The sequence below is a fragment of the Bombina bombina genome, chromosome 6 (assembly GCF_027579735.1).
Source record: "Bombina bombina isolate aBomBom1 chromosome 6, aBomBom1.pri, whole genome shotgun sequence".
NCBI classification, from domain to species: domain Eukaryota; kingdom Metazoa; phylum Chordata; class Amphibia; order Anura; family Bombinatoridae; genus Bombina; species Bombina bombina.
The window spans coordinates 482,018,169-482,033,910 of NC_069504.1; the positions used below are offsets into that span (position 1 = coordinate 482,018,169).

Here is a 15,742-nt window from a genome sequence, read left to right on the forward strand (position 1 = left end):
TAACACAAAACTCTCCTGGCCAAACCCCTCCCTTCCTAGAAAAATGGGAAGACGAACTAGGTATAACAATCTTACCCCAAACCAGTACATTAATTTTCCAAAATATCACAAAAACTTAAATCTCACTCTCCATACAGGAAATCAACTTAAAAATCTTACACAGATGGTATCTTTCCCCAACTAAATTACACCGACTATACCGCGACACATCCAAGCAATGTTGGAGATGCGGACATAGCTGCGGTAACCTGGCTCACATGTGGTGGTGGTGTAACGCGGTCCAAAACTACTGGAAAGACATAATCGGAGAAATAGAAAAAGTTCTAGATACCCAATTCCCTCTAGACCCCACAATCTGGTTACTAAGTAGACCTCCCCACATTAAACAGAAACATTGCCTCAAACTTTTTTACATCATGACTAATAGTGCTAGATACCTATTAGCTAGAAATTGGAGAAGCAAGGAGGTCCCCTCCACATTGCTTTGGACTAAGAGAGTATCAGAATTCCTTGACCTAGAGGAGTTTTATTTTGTTAAATATGCCAAAATGGAGGTATACGCTGAAATGACAGCACTATGGGAACACTACCTTAAACTATAACACCCTACACTAACCACGCTTAAACAAAACGAACCATAACATTGTTGCCTATTTACACCCTAAAAGCATACACAAGGTGGGAAACACAAATACATCGCCAAACCCATGAAACCCTAATTGTCTAAACAGAATCCTAAACGAGTCAACCTGTCTTAACTAAAGGAAAAGTAGTTGACAACTACCTCACCAAGTACAGCAACACCACCTCCTCATTCTCTCCCCCATTCCTCTCTTCCTATCACCTTCTTTAACCCCTTCCCTATAGTTTATCTAAATTGTTCACACTACTCTTTATAAAACTGAGGTTTACTAAACGAGATCCATGAGTGGTCTCTTATACTCCGTGGGAGCCTTATATTGTTTTATGAAGATCAAGTGATCCAAAAGAGGCCCCTTGCGACCACCAGAAGGCTCGAAGACTGTAAGGCACGTTAAACTCTGTTAAGATTGTATTCTGATACTGTTTTGTTTAAATATTATCTTGATTTCAAGAATTTTGTAAGCCTTTTTCAAACCTCAATAAAAATATTTAAAAAAAAAAAAAAAATCTTCTAGTATCAGTTTGTTTCTCCTGCTTTTGAGCTAGTAACATCTTTGTCAACAAGGGTCTGGGTTCATCTAAGGATCTTTGTTAACCTCTTACTTAGATTAAATACTCAAAGACTTCTTTATGGTTTCTCTACTGTCTTCAAACAAGTACAAGGCAGTATATCCTTTCATTACCTGAATATGTTTTAACAACTTTGAGTGTGAATAATTGTATATATCTGCAAGTACTATTTTTGCATTAAACCTAAAATTAATAGCCTCATATGTACCTCCTGAGAAAAAAAATTTTTTTCCTTTATCATCATAATAACTAGCTGCAAGTATTTATATTTTTAAGTAACATTCTATTCTATAAGCATATTTAGATTTGAATGCAATGTAATATCTACAGGAGGTAGAAGGATCCAGAAGAAGTGTATTTACTTTCTTCGGCTTAAACCATAGGCACACTATTGAATCTTCATACCTAGCAATGCGTTTGTAAGATCTCCGCAAAGAAAACGGAGAAAATACATGTCCCCGGGCAATTTTTATCCCTAAGAAAGGAATCTAAAGGCAGCGGAAGCTGATAGCAGTCTTTACTAATTTAAGGAACTTGCAGAGAACACTTTAGAAATGCTAGGAAATGTTCCCAAGCTGGAGGGCAGAAGACCTCTGGGAATAATCAAGTGTTGGTCTCTAAAAAGTGTCTTCTGTGGTGGGTAAGAGAGTGAACTAAACTAAAACTGCTTAATGTGGAAGAATGATAAATTAGACCACATGGCACTGATTGTGTATGGAGTTAATGAGTGACTGGGGAATAGGGATTGCAAGCATGATTTTTTTAATTCAGCCACCATCATAAATGCTGGGTAACTGTGACTGTAATTGACTGAGAAGAGGCTGATGTATTCTTTAGAGAAACTATGTATTTTTAATTTTAAAAGTAATTGCATATTCTTTTTTATTTTTTTACAGGCTGATCGAAATGGGCCAAATTTTAAAGCTTTCCACAAAAATACAGAGCAGACGCTGAGTGTAAGTAACTATTAGTCTAATAACTTTTCAAAGGAAAGTGTAGTTGACCCTTTTGATTATCTACCTACAAAGAGATAGTGTCAAGCTTTACATGCAAGGCTGCATATGAAGCTAAAGCACATAACCACTCTGAACACCACAGATGTTTGAACTTTATTGATTGTTATTTTACTAGGCTATTAAATTAATTATGCTAATTAAAAATACTAATAAGTGTCTGACACTTTTTTTCATCGGATGGTGAGAGTCCATGAGTCATCACATATGGGAATATTCCCCACCTGACCATTAGGAGAAGGCAAAAGACACCCCAACACACCAGAGCTTTAAATCTCTCCCACTTCCCATAATCCTTAGTTATTTTATTTGCCTTACTTGATGAGGAGTAAGGTTAAAGTGAAGTGCAAGATCTACCCATCATTTGAAAAGGGATCCTCTAGCTGATCTGAGTCCTGAATCTTCCTCAAAGTAATTTGATGTTCAGAGTGGCAGACAAGAAGCCAGATATTGAAAGGTCTCTTCTCAGTGAAGAAATGTTGCAGGATTTCCAAGTTGAATCTGAACTTGTTCACCAATCCGCTGGTCTATATGAACTTCTTCTTGTGGATCCACAGCCCCCTCCCCAGGTGAAATGTGGACTTGTCCACAAATCCTCTGGGTTGAGATGCTGTTACTAACTTAGATCCATGGCATTGTGCTTGCTCTGCCTAGCATGGGCTATTTTACTGGAAGGAAGGTGCTGCAGTTGAAGTAAGCACAGTGGATGGAGGTGCTGAGAGTAAGTACCTGCACCTTCGTAACCCTCCGCTATTAGTGTGAACATGTTCACAGGCTTCACATAGTCTGTGTATGTGTATATATATATATATATATATACACACACATACATACACACACCATAAACCTCATATTAGCAGTTTATAGCACTTTTAAAAAGCTTTGTTTTTGATGTTACTGTTGCTTTACATTTAGCACGTTCTACTTAGCATGCTCAGAAGTTGTTTCTGAATAATACACAGTATGTTTCTTCACCTGCACTAAATTTCTGCTTGTTACCTTCATGTTTTTTAGTTTTAGTGCTCACCATCAGCAGTTTTAGGTTTCTTTTTGTTTTCCTTTTCTGTGTTGCTGTAACATTCTCAGTGTGTATGAAGGCTCTCAGGACCAGTAGAGGTGGTAAGGCACTTTAATCATCAGAGTTTGGCTTCAAATTTAAGGTACAAATTGTATTTAACCCTTTATGCGCTGTTATTTGCTATTTAAGCCTTTTTATTGTTTTTACAGTTTTTTCAGCACTTATTTTAACAGTACCTTATGTTTGTTACTGTTTAACTTCTAAGGGTTAATCCGTTTTACATTGTACCTTTTCTTTCCTTCGGGGGTTAACTATTTGTGTGCTATATACTACCTATTGTGCTTTATACTGCCTATTAGCTTTACTCTATCTCTGATACTTAATGGTACATGAAACCCAATTTTTTTTCTTTCATGATTCAGATAGAACATACGATTTTAAACAACTTTCCAGTTTACTTCTAGTATCTAATTTACTTAATTCTCTTGTTATTCTTTGATGAATTAGCAGCAAAGTATTACTCAGAGTTAGATGAAAGCCAATGAAAGATGCATGTATGTGCAGCCACCAATCAGCAGCTTCTGAGCCTACCTAGGTATACTTGTCAGCAAAGGATACAAAGAAAACTTAACAAATTAGATAATATAAATAAATTGTAAAGTTAATAAAAATGACATTCTATATCTGAATAATGAAAGAAAAATGTGGCTTTAATGTTCCTTTAAGCTATTTTACTGGTACTATGAAACAAACTAGTGCAACTCAGGCCTCTGTTAATTTAACCCCTTCTAGTTTGTGTTTGCTTTGTAAGGATTCCTAGGTGTGGTCCCTGTTCAGCTTTGTATCTAATGTGCTGAGTCTATTGCTAATCCTAAACAGGGTTTTACTGCGCTTCAGAGGGTGCAAGGGTTTTTACCTTATCAGAGTTGCTCTCAGAGTTCAACTGAACTTTCTGCAAAACTTAAAGGGACATGTAACCCAACATTTTTCAAGATTCAGATAGAGCACACCATTTTAAACAACTTTCCAATTTACTTCTATTATCAAATTTGCTTAATTCTCTTGGTATCATTTGTAGGAGAAGGAGCAATGCTCTACTGGGAGCTAGCTGAACACAAAGGCTGAGCCAATGGCAAGAGTCATATATACATAGCCTCCAAAAAGCAGCTAGCTCCCAGTAGTCCATTGATGCTGCTGAGTGTACCTGGGTATGCATTTCAACTAAGGCTACCAAGAGAACAAAGCAAATTAGATAAGTTATTTGGAAAGTAATTTACAATTGTTTGCTCTATCTAAACCATGAAAGTTTATTTTTGATGTTTCTGTCCCTTTAAGGATTATATTCACTCTGCTATTAATGAGATTTTAGCTTGCTTGCCTCCAGCTGTTAAGCGCAGACGTTTGCAAGGACTTTAAGGTGATCCTTAGCTCATCAGGGACTTCCCTTAGGAGTGGCCACTCTAAGTTACCCATTAATAATAGGGGTGTCTTTGACTCTGAGGAGTTTCTGAGGATAGTCTCTCTGAGTCTCAGGACCATGCTGCTGTGGCAGAGGATGTGTCTTTTAATTTCAAGCTTGAGCATATTCATGCCTTTATTGCTGGAAGTTGTAATTGCTTTAGAGGTAGAGGACTGACTGCTACAGTCAAGCAACCTTTTAAGAGGATTGATAAAAAAAAAATTAAGCCAGTTCCTAAGCAACCTTTCCCTTTTCCCGTACATGGTTCAGTTTCTGAATTTTTTTGTAAGGCATTGCAGAAGCCAAGTATTCCTTTTGATCCATCTACAAAATGTATGCCTAGGTTTCCTCTCCCTTCTGTTAATACAGTGATCTCGGAAACTGTTCCTAAGGTAGACACAGTTACTTTTGTCAGGTGTACCACTATTCCTTTGGAGGTTTGTTCCTCTTTTAAGGATCCTTTAGATAGAAAACTTGAAGGATTTCATAGGTGATCCTTTCAGCTATTTAGGTTTTATGTTTAGCCAATTGATGAAAATAGTGACAGCACCACAGGTATCATTCAGGTGAAGTTTAATGGGAAAACCTCAAGACCATAGGTACAAGGTTTTATGTTTAGACCTGCAGTCAGTGTAGCCTACTGCCACCACTGTTTGGTGTGATAATCTCTGTTTCTGATTAAGCCAATCTGGGTGAGTTTCACGGTTGTATTAAAAAAAATCCTTTATTTGTATTGTGACAGTGGAAATTATTTGCATTAAAGGGACAGTCAAGTCCAAAAAAAACTTTCATGATTTAAATAGGGAATGTCATTTTAAACAACTTCCCAATTTACTTTTATCACCAATTTTGCTTTGTTCTCTTGGTATTCTTAGTTGAAAGCTAATTCTAGGAGGTTCATATGCTAATTTCTTAGACCTTGAAGACTGCCTCTAATCTGAATGCATTTTGACCACTAGAGGGCATTAGTTCATGTGTTTGATATAGATAACATTGAGCTAATGCACGTGAAGTGACCTTTGAGTAAGCACTGATTGGCTAAAATGCAAGTCTGTCAAAATAACTGAAATAAGGTGGCAGTCAGCAGAAGCTTAGATACAAGGTAATCACAGAGGTAAAATGTTTATTATTATAACTGTGTTGGTTATGCAAAACTGGGGAATGGGTAATAAAGGGATTATCTTTCTTTTTAGACAATACAAATTCTGGTGTTGACTGTCCCTTTAATTCTAGGAATACTGTATTAGCTGTTTTAGCTAGGCAAGCCTTGTGGCTTAAGTCTTGGTCTACTGATATGGTTTCTAAGTGCAGACTGCTTTCTATCCCTTTTCAGGGTAAATATTTGTTTTGGCCTGGTCTGAATGCTATTATTGCCACAGTCACTGGTGCTAAGTTAGTTTTTTTCCCCCAGTATAAGAAATCTTAAGTGTAAGCTTAGATCTGCTGGGTGTTTTCGTACCTTATGGCAATTTAAGTTTCAGAAAGCTACCCCTCTCTGCCCAGTGGTCTGGCTATTCTAATTCCTCCTGAAAGTCTTAATTCTTCTTGGTCTAAAAACCAATAGTCCAAGAACTCTACCCCAGCTCTGAAGACTGCATGATTTTGCAGCCCTTATACCTGATCTGTCTCTTTCGAGAGGTTTGGAGGGATCTGTTCAGGATACTTAAGAAAAACAATGACAGATAAGTACAGGTATGAATATGTTAAATGGGGATAGAAACGAAAATGGAAAAATGTAATTTAAAAGTTATGGTTGAAAATATATATTTTATAGGAGCCAGTTGGTCTAATGGTTCTTATTCTACCCTGGAATCCAGGGAAAAGGCTTCAACCCCAATCTTGGTCAGGCAAAAGGTTTTCATTTTTTTTTTAAATATAGTTCTATACAATGCCAACATGAGTAAAAATAGGCTTGTAACATCAACATTTTATTTTTGTCATAGATATGACCACTAAGAAGAGAGAAACAAATGTGTTTTCAATAAGGGCTGGTTAATTATAAAAAAGATTTGATTATTGCAAAGACGATCAGCAACTTACATGGATTTTATTTAAAAGGGGATCATATTTGAGAGACTTATGATGAAATTTGAAGTTAGATTGATAACAAAAATGGAAAATAAATTGGGCACAAAATATTGCATACAATATTGTTTCTCTTGTTAAGTGTGTTCAGTCCACGGGTCATCCATTACTTATGGGATATATTCTCCTTCCCAACAGGAAGTTGCAAGAGGATCACCCAAGCAGAGCTGCTATATAACTCCTCCCCTCACATGTCATATCCAGTCATTCTCTTGCAACTCTCAACAAAGAAGGAGGTCGCGAGAGGAGTTGGAGTTTTTACTTAATTATTCTTCAATCAAAAGTTTGTTATTTTAAAATGACACCGGAGTGTGCCGTTTTTTGTATCTCAGGCAGTATTTGGAGAAGAATCTGCCTGCGTTTTTCTATGATCTTAGCAGACGTAACTAAGATCCGCTGGCTGTTCTCGACATTCTGAGGAGTAGGGTAACTTCAGAAAGAGGGGAATAGCATGCTGGGTCCCCCACAAATGAGGTATGTGCAGTACATTATTTTCTGGGAATGGAATTGACTAAGAAAATACTGCTGTTACCCATATGATGTAAGTACAGCCTTAAATGCAGTAGTAGCGACTGGTATCAGGCTGATAAATGTATGCGCAGTTGAGTTATTTTCTAGGGACTAGAATTTGACTGAGAAAATACTGTTAATACTGAAATAATGTTTAAGCCTTATCTGCGGTGGAAGCGACTGGTAGCAGGCTTAGTGATAACTTTGCATGACATTCAAAATGTTGTTTTTAAAACGTTTACTGGCATGTTCGTTTTGTGAGGTACTTTGGTGATAAATCTTTTTGGGCATGATTTTTCTCCACATGGCTAACGTATTTTCTGCATAGAAACGGTTATATCAGGTCTCCCACTGTTGTAATATGAGTGGGAGGGACCTTGTTTTAGCGCCTTGTTGCGCAGTTAAAATTCTAGCACAGTCTTCCTGTTTCTTCCTCCTTGATCCAGGACGTCTCTAGAGAGCTCAGGGGTCTTCAAAGTTCGTTTTTGAGGGAGGTAATCAGTCACAGCAGATCTGTGACAGTGTGTTTGACTGTGATAAAAGCGTTAAATCTTAATTTGATATCCATTTTTTGGGTATTGAGGGGTTAATCATCCTTTTGCTAATGGGTGCAATCCTCTGCTAATTAATACTTTTCTCGTTAAGAATTGTTGACTATAACTGAATTAGTTTTCCTTGTTATTCAACTGTATTTTAAAAGCGCTGCAGCGTTTTTTATATTGCTTGTAAACTTATTGAAAGTGATTTCCAAGCTTGCTAGCTTCATTGCTAGTCTGTTTAAACATGTCTGATACAGAGGAATCTGCTTGTTCATTATGTTCAAAAGCCGATGTGGAGCCCAATAGAAATATGTGTACCAATTTTATTGATATTACTTTGAATAAAAGTCAATCTGTACGATAAAGAAATTATCACCAGACAACGAGGGGGAAGTTATGCCGTCTAACTCTCCTCACGTGTCAGTACCTGCGTCTCCCGCTCGGGAGGTGTGTAAGATTGAGGCGCCAAGTACATCAAGGCCCTTACAAATCACTTTAAATGATATGGCTAATGTTATGAAAGAAGTATTATACAATATGCCCGAATTAAGAGGCAAGCGCAATAGCTCTGGGTTAAGGACAGAGCGCGCTGATGACACGAGAGCCATGTCTGGTACTGCGTCACAATTTGCAGAACATGAGGACGGTGAGCTTCATTCTGTCGGTGACGGTTCTGATCCGGGGAGACCGGATTCAGAAATTTCAAATTTTAAATTTAAGCTTGAGAACTTCCGCGTGTTACTAGGGGAGGTGTTAGCGGCTCTGTATGATTGCGACACGGTGGCAATCCCAGAGAAATTATGTAGGTTGGATAGATACTATGCGGTACCGGTGTGTACTGACGTTTTTCCTATACCTAAAAGGCTTACAGAAATTATTAGTAAGGAGTGGGATAGACCCGGTGTGCCCTTTTCCCCTCCTCCGATATTTAGAAAAATGTTCCCTATAGACGCCACCACACGAGACTTATGGCAGACGGTCCCTAAGGTGGAGGGAGCAGTTTCTACTTTAGCCAAGCGTACCACTATCCCGGTGGAGGATAGCTGTGCTTTCTCAGATCCAAGGGATAAAAAATTAGAGGGTTACCTTAAGAAAATGTTTTATATTGCAGCCTCTTGCATGCATTGCGCCTGTCACGGCTGCAGCGGTATTCTGGTTTGAGTCTCTGGAAGAGGCGATTCGCACAGCACCATTGGATGAGACTTTGAGCAAAGTTAGAACACTTAAACTGGCTAATGCGTTTGTTTCGGATGCCGTAGTGCATTTAACCAAACTTACGGCTAAAAATTCCGGATTCGCCATACAGGCGCGCAGGGCGCTATGGCTTAAATCCTGGTCAGCAGATGTAACTTCTAAGTCTAAACTACTTAACATTCCTTTCAAAGGGCAGACCTTATTCGGGCCCGGCTTGAAGGAAATTATTGCTGACATTACGGGAGGTAAGGGCCACACCCTTCCTCAGGACAGGGCCAAATCAAAGGCCAAACAGTTTAATTTTCGTGCCTTTCGTAACTTCAAGGCAGGAGCAGCATCAACTTCCTCCGCTCCAAAACAGGAAGGAACTACTGCTCGTTACAGACAGGGTTGGAAAGGCAACCAGTCATGGAACAAGGGCAAGCAGGCCAGAAAGCCTACTTCCGCCCCTAAGACAGCATGAAGACAGGGCCCCCTCTCTGGAGACGGATCTAGTGGGGGGCAGACTTTCTCTCTTCGCCCAGGCCTGGGCAAGAGATGTACAGGATCCCTGGACATTGGAGATTATATCTCAGGGATACCTTCTGGATTTCAAAACTTATCCTCCACAAGGGAGGTTTCATCTGTCAAGGTTATCAACAAACCTAGTAAAGAAAGAGGCATTTCTACAATGTGTACAAGACCTCTTAGTGATGGGAGTGATCCACCCAGTTCCGCGAATGGAACGAGGACAAGGGTTTTACTCAAATCTATTTGTGGTTCCCAAAAAAGAGGGAACCTTCAGACCAATCTTAGACTTAAAAATCTTAAACAAATTCCTAAGGGTTCCATCATTCAAGATGGAAACCATTCGGACCATCCTGCCCATGATCCAAGAGGGTCAATATATGACCACAGTGGACTTAAAGGATGCCTACCTTCACATACCGATTCACAAAGATCATTGTCGGTACCTAAGATTTGCCTTTCTAGAAAGGCATTACCAGTTTGTAGCTCTTCCTTTCGGGTTAGCTACGGCCCCGAGAATCTTTACAAAGGTTCTGGGCTCACTTCTGGCGGTACTAAGACCACGAGGCATAGCGGTGGCTCCGTACCTAGACGACATTCTGATTCAAGCGTCAAGTTTTCAAAATGCAAAGTCTCATACAGAGATAGTTCTAGCATTTCTGAGGTCGCATGGGTGGAAAGTGAACATGGAAAAGAGTTCTCTGTTACCGCTCACAAGGGTTCCTTTTCTAGGGACTCTTATAGATTCTGTAGAGATGAAGATTTACCTGACGGAGTCCAGGTTATCAAAGATTCTCAATGCTTGCCGTGCCCTTCACTCCATTCCAAACCCATCAGTAGCTCAGTGTATGGAAATAATCAGCTTGATGTTCGCGGCAATGGACATAGTGCCATTTGCGCGCCTGCATCTCAGACCGCTGCAACTATGCATGCTAAGTCAGTGGAACGGGGATTACTCAGATCTGTCCCCTTTGCTAAATCTGGACCAGGAGACCAGAGATTCTCTTCTCTGGTGGTTGTCACGGGTTCATCTGTCCGAAGGAATGACCTTTCGCAGACCAGATTGGACGATTGTAACAACAGATGCCAGCCTTCTAGGCTGGGGAGCAGTCTGGAACTCCCTGAAGGCTCAGGGATCGTGGACTCAGGAGGAGAAACTCCTACCAATCAACATTCTAGAATTAAGAGCAATATTCAATGCTCTTCTAACTTGGCCTCAGTTAGCAACACTGAGGTTCATCAGGTTTCAGTCGGACAACATCACGACTGTGGCTTACATCAATCATCAAGGGGGAACCAGGAGTTCCTTAGCGATGTTGGAAGTCTCGAAGATAATTCGCTGGGCAGAGTCACACTCTTGCCACCTGTCAGCGATCTACACCCCAGGTGTGGAGAACTGGGAAGCAGATTTTCTAAGTCGCCAGACTTTTCATCCGGGGGAGTGGGAACTACACCCGGAGGTATTTGCTCAACTGATTCGTCGTTGGGGCAAACCGGATCTGGATCTTATGGCATCTCGCCAGAACGCCAAGCTTCCTCGTTACGGATCCAGGTCAAGGGATCCAGGAGCGGTGCTGGTAGATGCACTTGCAGCCCCTTGGGTTTTCAGCATAGCTTATGTGTTTCCACCTTTTCCTTTGCTACCTCGACTGATTGCCAGGATCAAACAGGAGAGAGCATCAGTGATTCTGATAGCGCCTGCGTGGCCACGCAGGACCTGGTATGCAGACCTAGTGGACATGTCGTCCTGTCCACCATGGTCTCTACCTCTGAGGCAGGACCTTCTAATTCAGGGTCCTTTCAACCATCCAAACCTAATTTCTCTGAGGCTGACTGCTTGGAGATTGAACGCTTGATTCTATCAAAGCGTGGGTTTTCGGATTCGGTTATTGATACATTGATACAGGCTCGGAAACCTGTTACCAGAAAAATTTACCATAAGATATGGCGTAAATATTTATATTGGTGTGAATCCAAGAGTTACTCATGGAGTAAGGTTAGGATTCCTAGGATATTGGCTTTTCTACAAGAGGGTTTAGAAAAGGGCTTATCCGCTAGTTCACTAAAGGGACAGATTTCTGCTCTGTCTATTCTTTTACACAAGCGTCTGGCAGGGAATCCAGACGTCCAGGCTTTTTGTCAGGCTTTGGCTAGGATTAAGCCTGTGTTTAAGGCTGTTGCTCCTCCGTGGAGCTTAAACTTGGTTCTTACAGTTCTTCAGGGTGTTCCGTTTGAACCCCTTCATTCCATTGATATTAAGCTTTTATCTTGGAAAGTTCTGTTTTTGATGGCTATTTCCTCGGCTCGAAGAGTCTCGGAGTTATATGCCTTACATTGTGATTCTCCTTATCTGATCTTTCATTCAGACAAGGTAGTCCTGCGTACTAAACCTGGGTTTTTGCCTAAGGTTGTTTCTAACAGGAATATCAATCAAGAGATTGTTGTTCCATCATTGTGTCCTAATCCTTCTTCAAAGAAGGAACGTCTTTTGCATAATCTAGATGTGGTCCGTGCCCTGAAGTTCTACTTACAGGCAACTAAAGATTTTCGACAAACTTCTTCCTTGTTTGTCGTTTACTCTGGACAGAGGAGAGGTCAAAAGTCTTCGGCTGCCTCTCTCTCTTTTTGGCTTCGTAGCATAATACGTTTAGCCTATGAGACTGCTGGACAGCAGCCTCCTGAAAGAATTACAGCTCATTCCACTAGAGCTGTGGCTTCCACTTGGGCCTTTAAAAATGAGGCCTCTGTTGAACAGATTTGCAAGACTGCAACTTGGTCTTCACTTCATACTTTTTCCAAATTTTCCAAATTTGACACTTTTGCTTCTTCGGAGGCTGTTTTTGGGAGAAAGGTTCTACAGGCAGTGGTTCCTTCTGTTTAATGTTCCTGCCTTGTCCCTCCCTTCATTCGTGTACTTTAGCTTTGGTATTGGTATCCCATAAGTAATGGATGACCCGTGGACTGAACACACTTAACAAGAGAAAACATAATTTATACTTACCTGATAAATTTATTTCTCTTGTAGTGTGTTCAGTCCACGGCCCGCCCTGTCTTTTTGAGGCAGGTTCTAAATTCTAAATTCTAACTCCAGTCACCACTGCACCCTATAATTTCTCCTTTCTCGTCTTGTTTCGGTCGAATGACTGGATATGACATGTGAGGGGAGAAGCTATATAGCAGCTCTGCTTGGGTGATCCTCTTGCAACTTACTGTTGGGAAGGAGAATATATCCCATAAGTAATGGATGACCCGTGGACTGAACACACTACAAGAGAAATAAATTTATCAGGTAAGCATAAATTATGTTTTTTTTTAAGTTAGAATTTGTATTGTTATCATTGGATGTATATTATATGCTATTTTCAATACATATACAAACCAGATGCAATACACAAATGTGTTTTGATTAACAATTAGTTTATTAGTTTATATCTACAATAGACCTAACATTTGTTTATTTGCATATCCCTATACACAGTTCCTGAGATTCACTTTTCTAGACATGTATTTCTTTCATGTAATTAGCAAGAGTCCATGAGCTAGTGACGTATGGGATATACATTCCTACCAGGAGGGGCAAAGTTTCCCAAACCTCAAAATGCCTATAAATACACCCCTCACCACACCCACAAATCAGTTTTACAAACTTTGCCTCCTATGGAGGTGGTGAAGTAAGTTTGTGCTAGATTCTACGTTGATATGCGCTCCGCAGCAGGTTGGAGCCCGGTTTTCCTCTCAGCGTGCAGTGAATGTCAGAGGGATGTGAGGAGAGTATTGCCTATTTGAATTCAATGATCTCCTTCTACAGGGTCTATTTCATAGGTTCTCTGTTATTGGTCGTAGAGATTCATCTCTTACCTCCCTTTTCAGATCGACGATATACTCTTATTTATATGCCATTACCTCTGCTGATTTTCGTTTCAGTACTGGTTTGGCTTTCTACAACATGTAGATGAGTGTCCTGGGGTAAGTAAGTCTTATTTTCTGTGACACTCTAAGCTATGGTTGGGCACTTTTTTATAAAGTTCTAAATATATGTATTCAAACATTTATTTGCCTTGACTCAGGATGTTCAACATTCCTTATTTCAGACAGTCAGTTTCATATTTGGGTTAATGCATATGAATAAATCAATTTTTTTCTTACCTTAAAATTTGACTTTTTCCCTGTGGGCTGTTAGGCTCGCGGGGCTGAAAATGCTTCATTTTATTGCGTCATTCTTGGCGCGGACTTTTTTGGCGCAAATTTTTTTTTCTGTTTCCGGCGTCATACGTGTCGCCGGAAGTTGCGTCATTTTTGACGTTCTTTTGCGCCAAAAATGTCGGCGTTCCGGATGTGGCGTCGTTTTTGGCTCCAAAAGCATTTAGGCGCCAAATAATGTGGGCGTCATTTTTGGCACTAAAAAAATATGGGCGTCACTATTGTCTCCTCATTATTTAAGTCTCATTTTTTACTGCTTCTGGTTGCTAGAAGCTTGTTCACTGGCATTTTTTTCCCATTCCTGAAACTGTCATTTAAGGAATTTGATCAATTTTGCTTTATATGTTGTTTTTTCTATTACATATTGCAAGATGTCCCACGTTGAAACTGAGTCAGAAGATACAGTACTTCTGGAAAATCACTGCCTTTGGCTGGAGCTACCAAAGCTAAGTGTATCTACTGTAAACTTATGGTATCTGTTCCTCCAGCTGTTGTTTGTACTGTTTTGTCATGACAAACTTGTTAATGCAGATATTTCCTTTAGTACTGTTACATTACCTGTTGCTGTTCTGTCAACATCTAATACTCAGAGTGTTCCTGATAACATAAGAGATTTTGTTTCTAAATCCATTAAGAAGGCTATGTCTGTTATTCCTCCTTCTAGTAAACGTAAAAAGTCTTTTAAAACTTCTCATTTTTCAGATGAATTTTTAAATGAACATCATCATTCTGATTCTGATAATGGTTCTTCTGGTTCAGAGGATTCTGTCTCAGAGGTTGATGCTGATAAATCTTCATATTTATTTAAAATGGAATTTATTCGTTCTTTACTTAAAGAAGTCCTAATTGCATTAGAAATTGAGGATTCTGGTCCTCTTGATACTAAATCTAAACGTTTAGATAAGGTTTTTAAATCTCCTGTAGTTATTCCAGAAGTTTTTCCTGTCCCTAGTGCTTTTTCTGAAGTAATTTCCAGGGAATGGAATAATTTGGGTAATTCTTTTACTCCTTCTAAACGTTTTAAGCAATTATATCCTGTGCCATCTGACAGATTAGAGTTTTGGGACAAAATCCCTAAAGTTGATGGGGCTGTCTCTACTCTTGTTAAGCGTACTACTATTCCTACGGCAGATGGTACTTCCTTTAAGGATCCTTTAGATAGGAAAATTGAATCCTTTCTAAGAAAAGCTTACTTGTGTTCAGGTAATCTTCTTAGACCTGCTATATCTTTAGCGGATGTTGCTGCAGCTTCATCTTTTGGTTAGAAGCTTTAGCGCAACAAGTAACAGATCATAATTCTCATAGCATTTTTATTCTTCTTCAACATGCTAATATTTTTATTTGTGATGCCATCTTTGATATCATTAGAGTTGATGTCAGGTATATGTCTCTAGCTATTTTAGCTTGAAGAGCTTTATGGCTTAAAACTTGGAATGCTGATCTGTCTTCTAAGTCTACTCTGCTTTCCCTTTCTTTCAAGGGTAATAATCATTTTCGTTCCTTTCGTCACAACAAGGAACAAAAACCTGATCCTTCATCCTCAGGAGCGGTATCAGTTTGGAAACCATCTCCAGTCTGGAATAAATCCAAGCCTTTTAGAAAATCAAAGACAGCTCCTAAGTCCACATGAAGGTCCGGCCCTCATTCCAGCTCAGCTGGTAGGGGGCAGATTACGTTTTTTCAAAGAAATTTGGATCAATTCCGTTCACAATCTTTGGATTCAGAACATTGTTTCAGAAGGGTACAGAATTGGCTTCAAGATAAGGCCTCCTGCAAAGAGATTTTTTCTTTCCCGTGTCCCAGTAAACCCAGCGAAGGCTCAAGCATTTCTGAAATGTGTTTCAGATCTAGAGTTGACTGGAGTAATTATGCCAGTTCCAGTTCTGGAACAGGGACTGGGGTTTTATTCAAATCTCTTCATTGTACCAAAGAAGGAAAATTCCTTCAGACCATTTCTGGATCTAAAAATATTGAATCGTTATGTAAGGATACCAACATTCAAAAT

The 15,742-nt window shown here is 39.6% G+C and overlaps 1 protein-coding gene across 1 annotated transcript in view; it reads left to right on the top strand.

The window, feature by feature from the left end:
• VPS13C (vacuolar protein sorting 13 homolog C) overlaps positions 1-15,742 on the top strand; it is a 1,402,311-nt gene that overhangs the window by 569,779 nt on the left and 816,790 nt on the right. Inside the window, 1 exon segment of the mRNA XM_053719302.1 lies at positions 2,109-2,168. Within this exon segment, the coding sequence (XP_053575277.1) occupies positions 2,109-2,168 (60 nt within the window).